We start from the raw sequence: 18,063 nt of genomic DNA, 5'->3' as shown, positions 1-18,063 counted from the left end.
TACCTGAACCCGACTCGTAACTTTCCATCACAGCGCTGAAAATACCGAAGCAACAGAAACGGACAACCGAATTCTTTCCCTAGAAAAAAATTCAGTTTTCTGTACCTTCGATATTTTCAGCTTTCACTGAATAGGGGTCGATATTAGAACATTCGAAGTTTTGAAACTTCGATGTTCTAATATAGATGCCAGATACAGACTTGCTGTATCCAAGACTGATGGTAAGCTTCTGAGCCCCCCAAGCTTTTCTGTGTTGGAGGAAAGCCTTCTAGCTTATCAGTGGGACTGGTAAGCACTAGGTAGCCTATCTACCACGGGAAGAGTGGGTTTTGGCCCTGAAATTGTAGTTCATTGGCCATTTGGGCAGTTTTCCCATTTCTTTCTACTTTCTGGTTAAAAGCCCGTTTTGCATTCGGTCCCCGCCTTTCCTATAACTAGTGTAGTCCAGGTACAGATTTGCTGTATCCAGGACTGTTGGCAAGCTTCTGAGCCCCCCAAGCCCTTCTGTGTTGGACAGAAGCCTTCTAGCTTATCAGTGGGAGTGGTTGGCACTAGGTAATCTATCTACCACAGGAGAAGTGGTTTCTGGCCCAGAAATTATAGTTTATTGGCCGTTTGGGAAACTTTTCCATCTCTTTCAACCTTCTGATTTAAAAGCCTGTGTTTGCACTTGTTTCCTGCCTTTCCTTTTACTAGTCTAGTCCAGGTACAGATTTACTGTATCCAGGACTCTTTGCAAGCTTCTGAGCCCCCCAAGCCTTTCGATGTTGGAGGGAAGCCTTCTAGCTTATCAGTGGGAGTGGTAAACATCAGGTAGCCTATCTACCACAAGAGGAGTGGTCCCTGGCCCAGAAATTGTAGCTATTGGCTGTTTGAGCAGTTTTTTTCAATCTCTTTCAACTTTCTGGTTTGAAAGCCGCACTTGTGCCCATTTCCCACCTTTCCTATAACTAGCCTAGTCCGGGTTACAGAGTTGCTGTATCCAGGATTGTTAGTAAGCTTCTGAGCCCCCCAAGTCTTTCTGTGTTGGAAGGATGCCTTCTAGCTTATCAGTGGGAGTGGTAAGCACTAGGTAACCTATCCTCCATGGGAAGAGTGAATTTTGTCACAGAAATTGTAGTTTATTTGGCCGTTTGGGCAGTGTTCCATCTCTTTCAACTTGCTGTCTTAAAAGCCTGTGTTTGTACTTGTTTTTGCTGTATCCAGGACTCTTTGTAAGCTTCTGAGCCCCCCAAACCTTTCTGTGTATTAGATAGCCTATCTACCACAAGAGGAGTGGTTCCTGGCCCAGAAATTGTAGCTATTGGCCATTTGGGCAGTTTTTTCCATCTCTTTCAACGTTCTGGTTTAAAAGTCGCACTTGTTTCCCACCTTTCCTATTAGTCGCCTAATCCAGATACAGAGTTGCTGTATCCAGGACTGTTGGTAAGCTTCTGGGCCCCGCAAGCCTTTCTGTGTTGGAGGAAAGCCTTCTAGCTTATCGGTGGGAGTTGTAAGCACTAGGTAGCCCGTCTTCCACGAGAGGAGAGGTTCTTGGCCCAGAAATTTTAGTTTATTGACCATTTGGACAGTTTGTCCGTGTGTTTCAACTTTCTGGTTTAAAATACCACATCTGCGCTCGTTTCCCATCTTTCCTGTAACTAACCTACTGGGTAGCACTAGAAAGCCTTAAACTGATGCAAGCTTTCAAGCTTAGAAGAGACTTTGGAGTGATTAAGTATCAGTTTTCTGTACTTTCTTGCTGTACTTAACTGTTTTCTGCCTAAACGCAGATTTTCCAGCGTTTATTGCAATTTAAAAGCTTGGTTTTTTTCACATATTGTACTTATTTGACTGCCTGCACTTTTAAAAAGTTGTTTTTTGTTTAAATAATTTGTTTAACTGTTGTAGGCTACACACTAAAGTGTGATAGCCTTTTCCGAGCGTTTATAGTCGTTTAAAGCTGTTTTAAGTGTATTTTTTTTACTGTTTTTGCCTTATCTTTTCAAAAAAAAAAATTCCTTGTTTCTCGCCTTTCTAAGCTAGTATAGTCCAGTTTTCAGGCTAGTGCTGAATTCAGGGCTGTGATACTAGTTTCTGAGTTGCCCATACCTTACTTGGATAGAAGGAAGTTTCTCTGTTCACCTGTGAGAGAGGGAAGCTTTGAGCAACATATCTGTCCCTGGAGGAGTGGTTCCAGCCCAGAAGTTAGTAGTTTATTGGCCATTTTTGGGCTAATTTCTCTCTCTTTCATTTCCCTACTATAAAAACCGTGTTTGCACAGTTTTGCGCACCGGGCAGCGCCAGTTAGCTACGGTTAAATTATTCCCGGCTCCACTAAGTCTCCTCTTCAGTTTTCCCTTGAAAACTAGTCTAACTCTCAACCTAAGCACTCAAAAAGCATCTTACAGCCCAGCACTTGCTCAGACCTAATAGCAAGCACTAATATACCCTGACACTGATTGCCCAGCAGGGCAAGGCTCTTTATTCACCTTTCACCAACCAAGCGACTAAGCAGCTCACCCTACTATTCAGGTATGACTAAAGGGCAATTTCGGGTGTACTCTCCAGTCCAGCTGGTGAATCTGGGTATCCTGAGGCAATGTTACAACTGCCTCATGTACACAGACAACCCTCTCCTCCTACCACAAAACACTAACATATGCGAAAGATGCAATTATACAGCCAAACTGGAATCTAAGCTGCCTCCACCCAAGACTGGAACAGACAGTCAAGAGGAAAAGGTTAACACTTGCACCACACCTCCAGCCACACAAAGACCTACTAGAACAGCACTGGCAAAAAATACACATAAATACACAAAATCATACTCGGAGGCTCTAAATAAAAACCTGCAAAAGCATCAGAGACCTCCAAAGCAGACACCCAAACAACCTGCACCTCCCGTCACAAACCAGACAACACATAAAACACAAAATCAGTGTGCCATACAATCACAGCCCTTAAGGCGAAATAACATACCTAACACACAAGTAATAGGTGACTCTATAGTCAGGCACACTGACATCCCACTCACTAGGCTGAACAAGCAGAAGGTTACTGTTAGCTGCCTGTCGGGAGCCAGAATCCGCCACATAACACAAGCACTCAGGTCACTCCAGAACAAGAACACATATGACTCTGTCATTTTTCATGTTGGTGTGAATGACCTAAGACGTACCTCCATGGACTACATGAAGAGAGACATGGAAGAGCTCTCTGATCATGTAGCCCAGGCTGGTATGACCCTGACCCTGAGTAGCATCCTGCCCTCACCAAGAATGATACCTCAGTATAAAGAAAAAATTATCAATTTCAACAATTGGCTAAGCTTCTGGTGTCATTCAAAGGGGATCCAGTATCTGTCAGCCTGAGACAACATGCTCAACAACCGCGTTGCTTCGCAAGAGACAGCTTGCACCTGTCACCCCTAGGTTTTCGAATACTGGCCAAGGCTCTTGCTGCCCCCATAGTGCCTTTTTTTAGGCTAGGCTCAAAAGTCAAACCCACCTCCGTAAACAGCACAATTAACAAAAAACTGAGGGTTATGCTACTCAACGCCAGGAGTTTAAATTTCAAAATGCATGAGCTCGAAGCACTCCTCAGTATGGAGAACGTCGACATCTGTGCAGTAACTGAAACCTGGTTCAAGGCTCCAGAGAGCACCCCAGCACTACTGGGCTACAACTCATACCACATGTTTCGGCCACAGAACATGGACTGAAACACAAAAGGAAGGGGTGTATCCATATTCATCAAGGATACCTACACCTCCAGGTTAGTGGTGCAGCATGATACCTCTGAGATCATCCATGTGCAACTAACATCGGGAAAATCTGCAATGCAGTGTAAAACTGTAATACTACCTGCTACAGATCACCTTCCATGACCCAGGACCACCACTCCACCTTTCTGGAGACACTGGAAAACATGAAGGTTCTACCGAACACCCTGATATTGAGCGATTTCAATTACCCTACCATTCACTGGGAAAACTACTAGAGTACAAACTCCCAGGCCCAGCACTTCCTGGAATTCATCAACTAAAATACCCTGGATCAGCTGGTAAACTCCCCTACCAGAGGTGAAAACATATTGGACCTGGTCATCATCAACATGGGCGACAGGTGTTCCACACCGGAGGTCAACCCGTCACTGGTTAGATCAGACCATAAACTAATCACTCTGGATGTCCACACCCCCAACTAAGGAAACCACAGTAAAAAACTTTTCTAATGCAAACTTCACTTTACTTAAGACAGAGATGGTAAGTTTCACAGCCCCCACGTTAAAGGATAACGCTGCCCAAGATGCAGAAACCTTTACAAATGCACTCTATGAGCACCTACAAGGATGCACGGATCATGCCATCCCTAGCAAAACCAAGACTCACTCCTCTAAGAGAAGGAAACCAGTTTGGTGGACTCCTGCCATAAACCGGCTATACAATAGAAAGAGGAAACTAGTTCAGAAAAAAAGCACATCCCAAGAAGGAAAGACATCCTTGATCAGTATCAGTAAGAAACTAAGGTCCCCCATGAAATCATCCAAGGCTAATTTCAAAAGAAAAATAGCCAAGGATTCAAAAGATAACCACAAAGCCTTCTTTAGCTATGTTAAGAATCTAAGTGGCAACTCGCAGATATGCACTGAACTAGTGCAAAATAGCACAAAATATACTGAACCTACTGATATTGCCAACGTCCTGGCAGATAGATTCAGTGCAAACTTCACCCCCCTCACCTCCAAAAGGGCCCACAACAATATCGGAAAAGTGTAGTGTCCCAGAACCCACAGGTGAAAACAGCCCTTTCAAAAGCCAAAAACACAGCGTCAATGGGACCAGATAGTGTCCCAGGCTCCGTCTTGCATGAACTACAGAACGAACTAACCTCCCACCTAAACACGCTGTTCACCCTCAGCCTTTCCACAGGCTACATGCCCACAGAATGGCACACAGCAATGGTTATTCCTCTCCACAAAGGAGGGGCCACAACTGACCCTGGTAACTATCGCCCCATAAGCCTGACTAGCCTGGTCTGCAAGGCTATGGAGCACATCATCATGGAACTCATTAACAAAGACATTAGGAACCTCCAAACACTTGACCGACCCAGTTCAGCTTTGTTAAGGGCAGATCATGCCTACGAAACCTGGCTGACTTCTTTGAGACGGTCACCAAGGCCATAGACGAGGGAAAGGTGGTTCACACAGCCTACCTTGACCTCGCCAAGGCTTTCGACACCATTCCCCACTCGGGTATTACAGAAAAACTCACCAGCCTGAACATAAACCCCTACGTCACGAGATGGGTTGCCAACTGGCTTACAGACAGAACTCACACGGTAAGAATAGCGGGCTCCAGGTCGGACTCTAAACCAGTCACAAGTGGTGTCCCGCAAGGCTCGGTCCTGGGATCTCTTCTGTTCGGCATATACTTCTCAGAAGTACAGGCAAACACAGGAGGACTATGGCTAACCAAGTTCACGGATGACTGCATACTGGGAGCCATAATTTACTCTCTGGCTGACATGGGCATCCTCCAAAAGGGCCTTACTGAGACGGACACCTGGTGTCAAAGTCATGGCCTCAAGCTAAATGCCAAAAAAGGCATAGTCATCCCATTTGGGAAAAACAAAACACCCACGAATTACCACATAGGTGGCAGCTCCCTTAATACATAAGAGGTAATAAGAGATCTGGGGATCCAGGTATAGTAATCTCTCCTTTGACAATCATATTGCCAAAGTAGTTAGGAAGCCTTCTATGTGGCCCATCTAATTACTAAAGGGTTCGCCTCTAGAAATAAAGAGGTTATAGTGCCCCTCTACTCGTCACTAATTAGACCCATTATAGAGTACAATGCCCCATTTGGGATGTAACTCACAAGACACTTCCAACAGCTGGAAAGACCACAAAAGTATCTCACCAAGAGGATTACTGGCCTCAAACATATGTCTTATGCAGCCCAACTGAAAAAACTCCAGCTGTACTAAGTAGCATATCGCTTACTCAGAGGTGATCTCTGCCTGACTTACAAAGTCATGTCCAACTCAGAATTGATGGACATGCTCCACCTAAAGAAATCCAAGTCACTGCAGGCCCCGCGTGGCTCTAGTGAGCTAAACCTTGTCACAACAATAAATAGAACATGCTGGAGGGATAAATTCCTGTCACAGAGACTCCCCATGCTTTGGAACAAAATTCCAAATTACATCACGCAGAGCCCCTCACTAACACTCTTTAAGAGAAACCATGACGAGTGGATGGGTAACAGAAAATACACCCCGGGGATCACTTCATTGGCTCTGCTTGACAGAGGATCAGTTAATTAATCAATGGGGTGGCGAAAGCCAACACACTCTTGTTAGGCTTATAAATGCCCTCGGGCTAGGGTTACCACCTGTCCCACTTTGCAGGACAGTTCCTCGTTGAGTAGTTGTGTCTTGCAAAAAAATTTAAAAAATGGCAAATGTCCTGAGATTTTAGGACAAAATTATTTCCTATATTTTATGTAATAATTGCATAAAACAGTTATTCTGTATCTGAAATACCTAAATGTTATAAGAAACAGAATAAGCAACTAAAATGCTATAAGAATAAAACTTTTTTTTAGGCAAAAAACCCCTGAAGTTCTGTCCTTTGTACAGGATGTGGATATGTTTCGCCCTGCAAAATCTGAATTTAGGGTTACCACCTGTCCCACTTCGCGAGGGACAGTCCCTCTTTGGGCAGTTGTGTCCTGCAAAATATTGTGAGAAAATGGCAAATGTCCTGAGATTTTAGGACAAAAGTATTTTCTATATTGTATGTAATAGTTGCATAAAACAGTTATTCTGTATCTGAAACACCTAAATGTTATACGAAACAGAATAAGGAACAAAAATGCTACAAGAATAAACTTTTATTCAGGCAAACAACTGAAGTTATGTCCTTTGTACTGGCCGTGGGTATGTTTTGTCCTGCAAAATCTGATGTTTGTAGCACAAATGTCCCACTTTGGCCATTTGGAAAGGTGGCAACCCTATGATGTTTGTACCAAAAATGTCTCACTTTGGGCATTTGAAAAGGTGGCAACCCTACCTCGGGCAGATAGCCTAGTACCTACATCTGGCATTACTGATAGTCCGTAATCCTCAGCGATTTACCAGAAAATAAAAACACCAAAAGAGCAAAAATCACTGAGAGTAGACAGGTGTGATAAATGCGATCAGATAATCTTCTCATTGCAACAATAACGACAGAGAGGAAGAGGGAATCCTTGAATTGTGATAATTTCACGTGATATGCACACAGTTCTCAACCACCTATCTCACAACTTGTAGGCAAAGATTTAGACTCGGGGACATCGTTTAAATAATGATACCCTTCAGTTTTAAAGACAGCCTGTGGCCGTAACGTCTTTACTCCTTTCAAGTTACAAATAAAACTCTCGCCCCAAATATCAGACATTATAAACAGAAGCAGCAAAATCTGGGATAGATGAAAGAAAATCACTAGAGACAAAGCGCCAGTGAGGGAACATGTCATTAATTTACAGCTTACAATCAACTATACAACATTTTGTGTAGCATAGCACACATTTCGGGACAATTTAATTTTACAACCGTACAACTGAAACACAAAGCGAAATTATAAGTCATCAGAAGATCTTACTTTTACTCCCTCCCCCCGAAAAAATGCCTGTAATGTCACATTTAAACAGACATACTAATGTACATACACCACATAGAACATGAAAAAGAGTTGTGGATGCACTAATACCGACTTCAAAATAGCCGACTGGATCCCACTACTCTTCATCGACTGTCATTACGAAAACCACAAAGAAACGAAAACGAACCAATAGAAAATCAGTTCCATGACCTTTCAACCAAGATGGCGAACCCCGTTGTCTCAATGAAGTTTTGGAAGCCAGGTAAAAGAACGTTGTTGCATAAAGCATCTGTCAACGCTGTAACGTAGTTTGAAATAATACGAACAAAAGGTGTTTGCATCCCTTTTCGGGGATGGCATTTGACTGTTAACATTCCTTACTTTATTGCCTTTTCTCGCCATTTGTACTTTATTGCTAATATGCGTACAGTTTTGTATGCTTCTGGAGGGTAAAGCATCATATGTATTCCGGTAACCCGAATGTATCTCTCTCGATTTAACAATGCTTAATACCAACAGCGTGTCACTTGAATGAAACTTGAGCCTAACTGTGCAAATTAAGCAAACCGAGTGCGTCTACAATCACAACGGCTATGGTTTACATACGTGCGGACCTCTTTATGGATTTCGGCTTTAAATTTAATTGAGCGGTAAAGAGAGTGCAACTTGTCAATGCCAAGGAGGAATTGTAGAGTTAAAGTGAGTGGCATACACCATAAATGTCTTGACATCTGAAAGATGTGATTCAGAGGCTCATAGATGTATGAAAGGCTAACGACTACTACTAGGGACCCTTTATAAGCCTAGCCGTGCAACCCAAATGTGACTTACAAATTTGATTTATATGGGGGGTGATTTACTGACTGCCCCTGGCCATCAAGACCTCCAAGATTTGGAACAGCCTACCAAACTCGCTCGTGACCATCCCCTCAACAGTTGTTGGTCTTTTCGGCTTTTCCTGGTTAGGGGTCGCCACAGCGGAAATTTTATGGTGCTGAGTTGCCAGCCCGACACCCAACCTTCAACGAAGGCACACCCATTCACGCATGTCTTTCGAACACCACTCGACCGCGGGGAGGACATGCAGACTCCAAACAGAAAGCACTCCAGCTGAGAATCGAACAGGAGAACCTCTTGCTGTGAGGCAACAACGCTACCGCTGCACCACCACAGCGTATTACCATCCCCTCAACAGTACAATTTAAAAATCTCCTAAAAACCCACCTTGCAAAGACCTGGCTCTGTTCCTGCAGCTCCCCAGGATAGAACACTCCATTGACCCACTTTGCTCATCATACCTCTCAAGTGTACCTCATTATGAGGAACGTACCTCATTTGGGGTCTTAAAAAGTTCATGTTCCTCGAAGTTCCACATTGAAACGGTTTGTAACGCATTCAGTGTTAGGATTTTTTAAGTGAAATCCATGGTAAATAGAAATAAATCATATTAATTCACTAAAAGATCTTCTTTATAAGTAAAACCAGCATATCTTAACCATCCTGTAAGCCATTAGTAGGTGTTCCACATTTTGCCCATTTGTTCCAAATTATGAGGGTTAGTGTTCCTCATTTTGGAGATGGAAGGTTGAGAGCTTATCTTTGGTCTGTTCCTCATAAAATCTGTGGTTTTCTGGCAAATCACTTGAGGATTTAAGTCAGTAAATAATGACATATATTTCAATTGTATGTTTCATATCCTTTAGAAGGTGGATGTTATCACAAATCTTGTTATTCTAGCAACTTTCTAAGTTAATAAGGGCAATATTTAATAAATTCCCTATTTTTGCGCCTTTGTCCCCCCATTAATTTAGCTTTGTCCAGATTTCTCGTGCTAGGAGGTGGAAAAGTATGTCAGGGACAGAGGCCTCAGACCAGGGGTGAATTTCCGATTACCCATCCATTGACCGAAGTTGTGCTTAAAAAATGATAGGGAGGAACTTTGCTTTGCGTGGATTGGAAGTTTGTCCTGTTCCAGAAAATGAGAATTCTCTGAGAAACATATCTGCCTCTACAACATGTCCAATTTATTTATAAGATAGATAAGATTAGGAACAGCCTACCAAACTCGCTCGTGACCATCCCCTCAACAGTTGTTGGTCTTTTTGGCTTTTCCTGGTTAGGGGTCGCCACAGCAGAAATTTTATGGTGCCGAGTTGCCAGCCCGACACCCAACCTTCAACGAAGGCACGTCCATTCACGCATGTCTTTCGAACGCCACTCGACCGTGGGGAGGACATGCAGACTCCACACAGAAAGCACTCCAGCTGAGAATCGAACAGGATAACTTCTTGCTGTGAGGCAGCAACGCTACCGCTGCACCACCACAGCTTATTACCATCCCCTCAACAGTACAATTTAAAAATCTCCTAAAAACCCACCTTGCAAAGACCTGGCTCTGTTCCTGCAGCTCCCCAGGATACAACACTCCACTGACCCACTTTGCTTATCATACCTCTCAAGTGTACCTCATTATGAGGAACGTACCTCATTTGGGGTCTTAAAAAGTTCATGTTCCTCGAAGTTCCACATTGAAACGGTTTGTAACGCATTTGTTAGGATTTTTTAAGTGAAATCCATGGTAAATAGAAATAAATCATATTAATTCACTAAAAGATCTTCTTTATAAGTAAAACCAGCATATCTTAACGATCCTGTAAGCCATTAGTAGGTGTTCCACATTTTGCCCATTTGTTCCAAATTATTAGGGCTAGTGTTCCTCATTTTGGAGATGGAAGGTTGAGAGCTTATCTTTGGTCTGTTCCTCATAAAATCTGTGGTTTTCTGGCAAATCACTTGAGAATTTAAGTCAGTAAATAATGACATATTTCAATTGTATGTTTCATATCCTTTAGAAGGTGGATGTTATCATAAATCTTGTTATTCTAGCAACTTTCTAAGTTAATAAGGGCAATATTTAAAAAATTCCCTATTTTTGGGCCTTTGTCCCCCCATTAATTTTGCTTTGTTCAGATTTCTTGTGCTAGGAGGTGGAAAAGCATGTCAGGGACAGAGGCCCCAGACCAGGGGTGAATTTCCGATTACCCATCCATTGACCCAAGTTGTGCTTAAAAAAGGATAGGGAGGAACTTTGCTTCGCGTGGATTGGAAGTTTGGCCTGTTCCAGAGAATGGGAATTCTCTGAGAAACATATCTGCCTCTACAACATGTCCTATTTATGTTGCAAGCAAAATTTAGGTCTTTTAATCTAGTAGTTATAATGCTATTTGTTGTGTGGATTTGCCAAAGTTTCATCAAAACAGTGTACAGGGATGTCCTGTGTGCTGGGCAAGATCACCTCTCAGAAGTCTGTATGATACTGAGTAAAGAGACGGGGCTTTGAAGCAGTCAGTGTAAGACACTGTGTTTACTCCCTGTGTTCTTTTTGTAAGGAACTTTTGTGGAGGTTCCATTTCTGCATGTGTCTGGTCAGCTTCATATCAAAGGGGCATTATACTCTGTGATGGGTCTGATGAGGGCCGAGTACCATGGTATGATGATTTCTCTGGGCCTAGGTTAAGCTTGTGTATTAAAATGTAGACCTTGTCGTCTACCCTTATTTAATTACCTTAGTTTTGTGTTGCCTTAAAAGTTATGGTGAAAAGCTGAATGCTATAGTGAAAAATAATGTCCCGTGTTACATTTTCACATTTCAATTGCTCAGAAATTATACATGAATGTAAATTCAGTAATTAACATTTCTAATATTTAAAAGGCAAAATGTCTAATTTTCACATTTTCCTGCTTTTTCTCATATTACCAAGGTGGGGGGGGGGGGGGGGTTTTGAGCTCTGTGATCAGTGTACTGTTAAGGATACTACTTTTGGGAATACTTCATATAACATACATTATTTACTTACATTGTATATATACATATATATATATATATATATATATATATATATATATATGTACGTGATTAGGTGTCATAGCTCTCAACCTAGTAGAGCAGAAATCGGGAACAAAAGCCTCAAATCACAAAAAGATGTTAAATGCTGCTTTTGTATTCTTAACACTTTGTTAGAATAACATGTTTAGTATTACATTCATTTTTTAAAGGATATGAAGTCTGAAAAGTTAATGTCTATTGTTCTTCAATGACTGAATACATCAACAATTTGCCAGAAAACTGAAAAAAAAAAATGAGAAACAGTCCCAAAGATGAGGCAAAATCGGGGACTTTTGAGAGCTATGCTATGGCTGAGGTTGGGTGTTGCATATTGAAATATTATTGTTTTGTACTTCCATTGCAGTGAGATGTGTTTTTTTTTTCAAAAGCACCACTCTTTAAGATAATGGTGTAATAGCTCAGTAACACTTAATTTTATTCTGAAGCTGACAAAGACATTTATGTATACATGTATGTATGTATTGTATTTACTTTGTAGTTCGCCATGGAATCTAGTCTTCCTTGCCTTATTGTAGGACATTTAAGTGTAAGATTAAATTTTCAAAATTGTCTTTGTAAATAGAAAGTACATTCTTTCACAGTGTAAATAAACTTCTTTAGTAGTCTATTACTAATAAGTGTCTGGCAAGAACTGTATGTTTAGAGAATTAAACAAAATTTTTTAAGTTTTTCAATCTGGTAGAAACACATAATTTAAAACCAGTTGTGTTTAGAGTCCTTTTTTTGTTTTCCGTTCAGTGCACAGTGATGGCGAATCTATGACACACGCCACAATATTTTGGGGGACACACCAGCGATCACCAACACCCAAGTTACCCAAGACACTGCTTTTGCATTCGTTGCTCATGTGAAATGCACTGGATTATTTTGTGCCAGGAGCTTTTGACATGCCAAACCCAAAAGGTTCGCCATCGCTGAGTGTAGGGTTACGCAAGAAAGACACATTTTGGGTTAGGTCCCTATGTACTTTCAGCAGTAGTTCAGTTTTGCCCAGCCTGTTAAGAAATGTGTTATAGACTCACCTTGGGTATATTAAAATATTTTTAACAAGTGTCTAAACAAATGTGTATTTAAGGGTTGTTTGTTTGTATTTACTTATGGTGACATACATCAAAGCAGCTAAGTATGATAAAATAAATTAAAAGGCAGTCAGAAAAAGGTAACACAAACACAGGCAGCATGCTTCTCGACCTCTTAGCACAAAAAATCTAGACAAAGCTGTAAATAATGGGGACCAAAGGGTAAAAATAGGAACAGTTTTTAGATAGTGCTCTTATAAAATTAGAAAGTTAATGGAATAACAGTTTTTATATTAGCATGAATTTTCTGAAGGGTATGAATTCTGAAAGTCAATTGTCTGCCATTATTTTTTGACGTCAGTCCTCAATGATTTGCCAGAAAACCAAAATATTTTTGAGGAACAGACCAAAAATATGACAGTTGAGAGGTATGAGCGACAGGCATTCTGAAAATTAAAGTATGATTTAAGCTGACTTCTCTGGGAAGAGATGAAACTATAATTCTGAAAATATTGTACTCTAAGAGTTCCGTAAATTGCGTAAAGTAAATCCAAAAGTCTTAATCTTGGTTCAAAACACTTTTTTCTTCTTCTGTCTACAGAGCATAACTTGGAATTGAATGTGACTAACTAGTTAAGTTTACTTTGCTGAATTCTGTGGTTCGGGGTGCTGTAATTCCCACATGAGGTCAGAATAAATGCTTGGATCTAGGATTCCTAGCACCAAAAATGGAATCGTATTTTAGGAATGCTGTATTGTGGGTCAGTCTACTCACTTTTTTTTTTATTGATATTCCCTTTTTAGTGACACATGGAAGTTCCATTTAACAAAAATTATTCAGAATTTAACTAGAATGCTGTCAGTGTAACTGAACAGAACAACAGTGCTTCTTTTACTTTAATGATTGTTATGGAGATCAGAATGCCTGCCATAGTTGAACTCACCCAGAAATAGGAGCCAGAGTATCAGAATGTGCTCTGGAATAATAGCTCTGTGAGGATTCATGATGTCAAAATGAACAGCAGCATTTCAAATATAGTAAGCGAGTGAAAACAAACATCTCCCAGCAAATTTTGTCACCTGTATTCATGTGTAGAAAGCCTTCCACATCTCCACACAGGAGGGCCATGCCTCCTATATCCTGGAGTCAGCTGTTGATTGGTGCATCTGGGTAAAAGGGAATTTTCTCTGTGCTGAGTTTTGTTAAATATAATGTGTTTTATAGTTGTGAACATTTAAAAAAACTGTCAGACAAAAGGTGCAATGCTGCCATTCTTTGTAATGTTACCTGATAAGATGTTGTTTTGAAAAATCTGACTAAAATGTTTACTGTTGTAAAATAACTCTTACTATATGACCTGAATACTGTATGAACTATATGAACGGAAGTTGAATTTTTTTACTTAGTTAACATGTTGTTGCTCTGTGTTATGTTTTCTAATAACTTTAATCATGAGAATGTAGGGATATAAAACAAACAAAAAAACGTGTAGGCAGAAATGATTAAAAAGCATTGCTGAGTGCCATGCTACTTGATGGTCTAAATTTAAAAAAAGATGGCACAGTATTGACTTTTTTTTTTTGGAGAGACATAAGAATCTCCTACACATGCCTTCCTCCTTCAATGCCTATCAACCTTCTGTTGCTTGGAACAACATCCTAAAGGATTTATACAAGTGCTCCCAACTGGATCCAGACCTCTACCTACAGCTAATCTTATTGCTGAATGGGCAGAGAGATCTAATCATGCAGTCAAAAATGTGGGAGAGGGCTAAAGATGTATGCCTAAACAGTAGCAGGTGGTAGCTGTCTCAGGGTCAGTGTTAAAAAATGGTGCAATCCTAAGGTGGTGAGCTTTTACTCAGACCTGTTTTTTTATCTGACATTTTTTACCAGGAAAGTCAGATTGGGATACTGTCTCATTTTTAGTGGCGGCCTGGGTAAAAAGCTGTACATTGACATAATATGGTTATAATTAACATTATTACAAAACCTAATACAGAAAAACTTCATAGCAACTAAGTTAAAAATTCAACTTCAGCGCACACAGTGTGATCCTATACATAGTGCAGATATTTAGAGAACTAGAACAACTTGAAAAAGAACATTGTCAATAGAGAAAGTATTCACAAGTTGTAGTTCATAGAGATGAGATTAAACACACTGAATACATTCATAGATAACATAGCCTAGGCAAAAACATATTTGATCTTTGTTTAAGAAATAGATTTTTACTAATTCCTTCCCTCTGAGTGTAGTCAAAGTATGCTGGTGGTGAACCACAATCCCTGTTTAATGCGGTTGCCTTAGTTTACTGTTGTATTACTATAGGACCTATATGGGGGATCACCAAACATATGGCGGTTCTGAACTTCTATAGTTAAGCTTTGTATTATATAGTGCAACATTTGTAGAAGGTTGTGTGTTGCAATGTATGTAAACTTGGTAGTTCTTTTGATAGAATGACTTCACATGTTCTGCATTACATTAATGCATATAACTTCTGAATACTTTTCAGAGTAGGTTTTGTGGACATGACCAGAGCATTTGAGACAGTTAACTACAATCTTGCATGTAAAATGAAAATGTTAAACTTTAGAGACAATACAATATCTTGGTTCTAAAACTGCCTTAAAAACAGAACTTGTCAACTTTTCTTCAACAGCTGGTCCTCCGATACACTCAATACTGTTGTTTGCAAGGTTCTGTTTTTTGGTCTTCTACTTTCTGTTTATCAGTGACCTTAGCCTAAAGCTACCTTAGCAGAATATCATAATGTATACAGATGATATTCTCATGCTTGAGGGTGTCAAACACATTAAATTGTTCAGCGCAATGTGCAAACCAGATTCTCAGCCCTTTGAACATGACTTCATTTAAACAGACTTTTACTCAACTCCAGTAAAACTAATGTCATATTACTCTTATCCACAAAGAAACTCCTTACATTACATCCCTTAAAACATAAACACTTAAAAGGAAATGTCATCTGTAATGTAAAAGAACAAAATACCTGGGAGTCACTCTTAACTTCACAATACACACTGACAGTGTTACCAGTAAAGTACTTTCTCAGCTAAATTATGCTATTGCGTCTCTTACCTCTTGTCTCCAGCTGTAAGAAATGGCATAGTCAAAAATGTTCTAATTTACAAATTAGAATAAACCTTGCCTCTTCAAAGCTTTCATTCAGCTTACAACACACACAAACTACTGCCACTAAATGTAAAATCTGGAGGGTTTTTTCTTCTTGTAGATAGTAGGACAGGCATGTCATTGTGAACTATTGTGGAAGACCCATGGCTGTTTATAATAAACAGAGCAACTCTGCTCCTAGGTACTCTGATATTCAGAATTCTTATACTGGGTTACTGCATCTCCTTAAAAATAAAACTACCACTTAGAGATGGTTTACTTGCTCAGAATAAGTCAAGATAACATTTTTATTCTAGCCAGACCTGGATATAAACAAACTGTTGTGGAGTGGGAACCATTCTGTAGAACAAGGCCTGCCGTGTGGAACTACTTACCCTTTTGAAGTGAAAAATAACCACACCTTAGGAACATTCAGAAAAAAATATGAAATAATTCCAATATCAAGCCCCTAAGTTCACTTCCAAGATGACTGCACATTGAGTAACAACTTAATTTCAGTGTGAAAACAGAAACTCGGAAGACAGAGAGAGTAAACTGTTATTTTTGGTTAAATTTCAGTAACTTGCTAATAAGTACACTGCTTGGATGCCAGCAAAAATGAAAATCAGAGAACCTGAAAGAAAATCAATCACAAAAGGTGAGGAAAAAACACTGACTTGGAAGAATTCTGCAGCTGTTCAACAAAAAGCAGTGGAAGCTCCAGCTTTGGGGCAAGACATGAGTTCCAGTAACCTAGAGGAAAAAATAAGTCAAATGTACTCAGAGCTGATTAAAATAAACAAAACATTAAAGGAGTATATAAACTAAAATAACAAAATATAGGAAAACATAGAAGAAGCTTTAAACAGATATTCAGATGAGGTGATAAAACTGCAAAAATCAGAGGTTGAAATGAAGAAAAGGTTGGCTGAATATGAGACTGCTCAAGAAGAGATGTTTGTTCTGGACAGATGAAGTTGGTATTAACTAGCATAGACCCTTACCTCTGCAAACTTCACTCACATAACAACCGACAATTGGGGCAACTCGGGATAAATATGACTTAGGCTTGTAAGGGTTCTACGGCCATTAGCCTAGTGACCTTCTATGAACCTATGAACCTAGAAGACAGAGCACACAGGGAAAACCTGAGATTTTCTACTGTACCGGAGAAGCTGGAAGGAACAAACTTTATTAATTTTATGAAAGCACAAATGAGCAACTGGACTGGTATTCTACAGCAGGAGTTTTTAATTGAAAGGGTACATTGTGTGTGTGCTCCAAACCAGGCCATGAGAAAGAACCTAAACCTTTAATAGTAAAGATGCAGTCCTACCAGCAGGAGTTGATTCTGACAAAACTGTAGCAGAAGAACAAAGTGCTAAAAGTGGGCGATAGCAGAATGTAGAAAATTATTTCTCAATGTACACCAGGCAGAAGAGAAGTAAATATATTCCACTAATCAGGAAATGTCGAAGCAGGCATGAGATTCGAGCTGCTGTACCCAACTATTTTTAGAACATTCTTCCCTGGAGGCACAAAATCATTTTTTTGATGCAGCGCATGCTAAGGAGGAGATACAAAAGGCGAGCTGTGAAACAGAAGAATATCCTGCTGTTTGTTCTTTTGGTTATAAAGACCACAGAGAGACTGTACCAGTGAAACCATTTCCAGTGTTTCAATGGAAAATACTGGATAAGCAGAAAAAAAGCACAAGAGTTGACTAGAAGAACCTTAAGTACATTGGAAATGAAGCAGAGACTGGACTTGGGTATGGAGATCAACAGGAATAAAACCAGCAACTCAGAAATCAACAAATGTGGGATTACAAAGCATTAATTTGTGAAACATGACAGAACAGGAACACCTAAAGTATTGGACTTTTTTAAACTTGCAGGGGATGCTACAGCATATGCCCTACTTCATGCAGTTAATGTTTGGAAGAACGTATAGGGGAGCAGAAGCGGCAGGAAAGAGTTAACTGTAAGTAAAACAAAAGTTTGTCCTTAACAGTAGTATTTTTATAATGTGCATGCTATAAAGTTTTCTCAGTTATTTTTGAGTGTAATGGGGAATACTAAAGGACACAGGTGCCTCTGTTTTTTTTCTCTTCTTTCTTTCTTTCTTTCTTTCTTTCTCATGTTCAGTTTAAAGAAATATAGGCACTGCAGTGTAAAAAAAAGAAGAAAAGTCTGGTCAAAAGAGCGTGATAGAAGAAAATTGATGTGCTATTTCTCACTCTTGCATAGGGGAATGACTGGATTAAGGCCCTTGGCTTTAGTAACAAGTTTTAAGAGAAAGCAAATAAATAAAAAAGAACATTGAATATAATAAAACGTTTTCCTCTAGCAAATAATGAGTGCTTGT

At 40.0% G+C, this 18,063-nt stretch overlaps 1 protein-coding gene across 1 annotated transcript in view; it reads left to right on the top strand.

Moving 5' to 3' along the window:
- The first annotated feature begins 7,739 nt into the window (after positions 1-7,739).
- The window catches only part of DHX35 (DEAH-box helicase 35), an 844,978-nt gene continuing 834,654 nt past the window's right edge, over positions 7,740-18,063 (top strand). The window contains exon 1 of the mRNA XM_044090458.1: positions 7,740-7,897. Within this exon, the coding sequence (XP_043946393.1) occupies positions 7,858-7,897 (40 nt within the window). The 5' untranslated portion in view covers positions 7,740-7,857. The remainder of the gene's footprint in view (positions 7,898-18,063) is intronic.

Source organism: Protopterus annectens, chromosome 12.part0 (genome assembly GCF_019279795.1).
Source record: "Protopterus annectens isolate FY-2018-M chromosome 12.part0, PAN1.0, whole genome shotgun sequence".
Taxonomy (NCBI): Eukaryota; Metazoa; Chordata; order Ceratodontiformes; family Protopteridae; genus Protopterus; species Protopterus annectens.
This window is presented reverse-complemented; position numbering and strand designations above follow the sequence as displayed.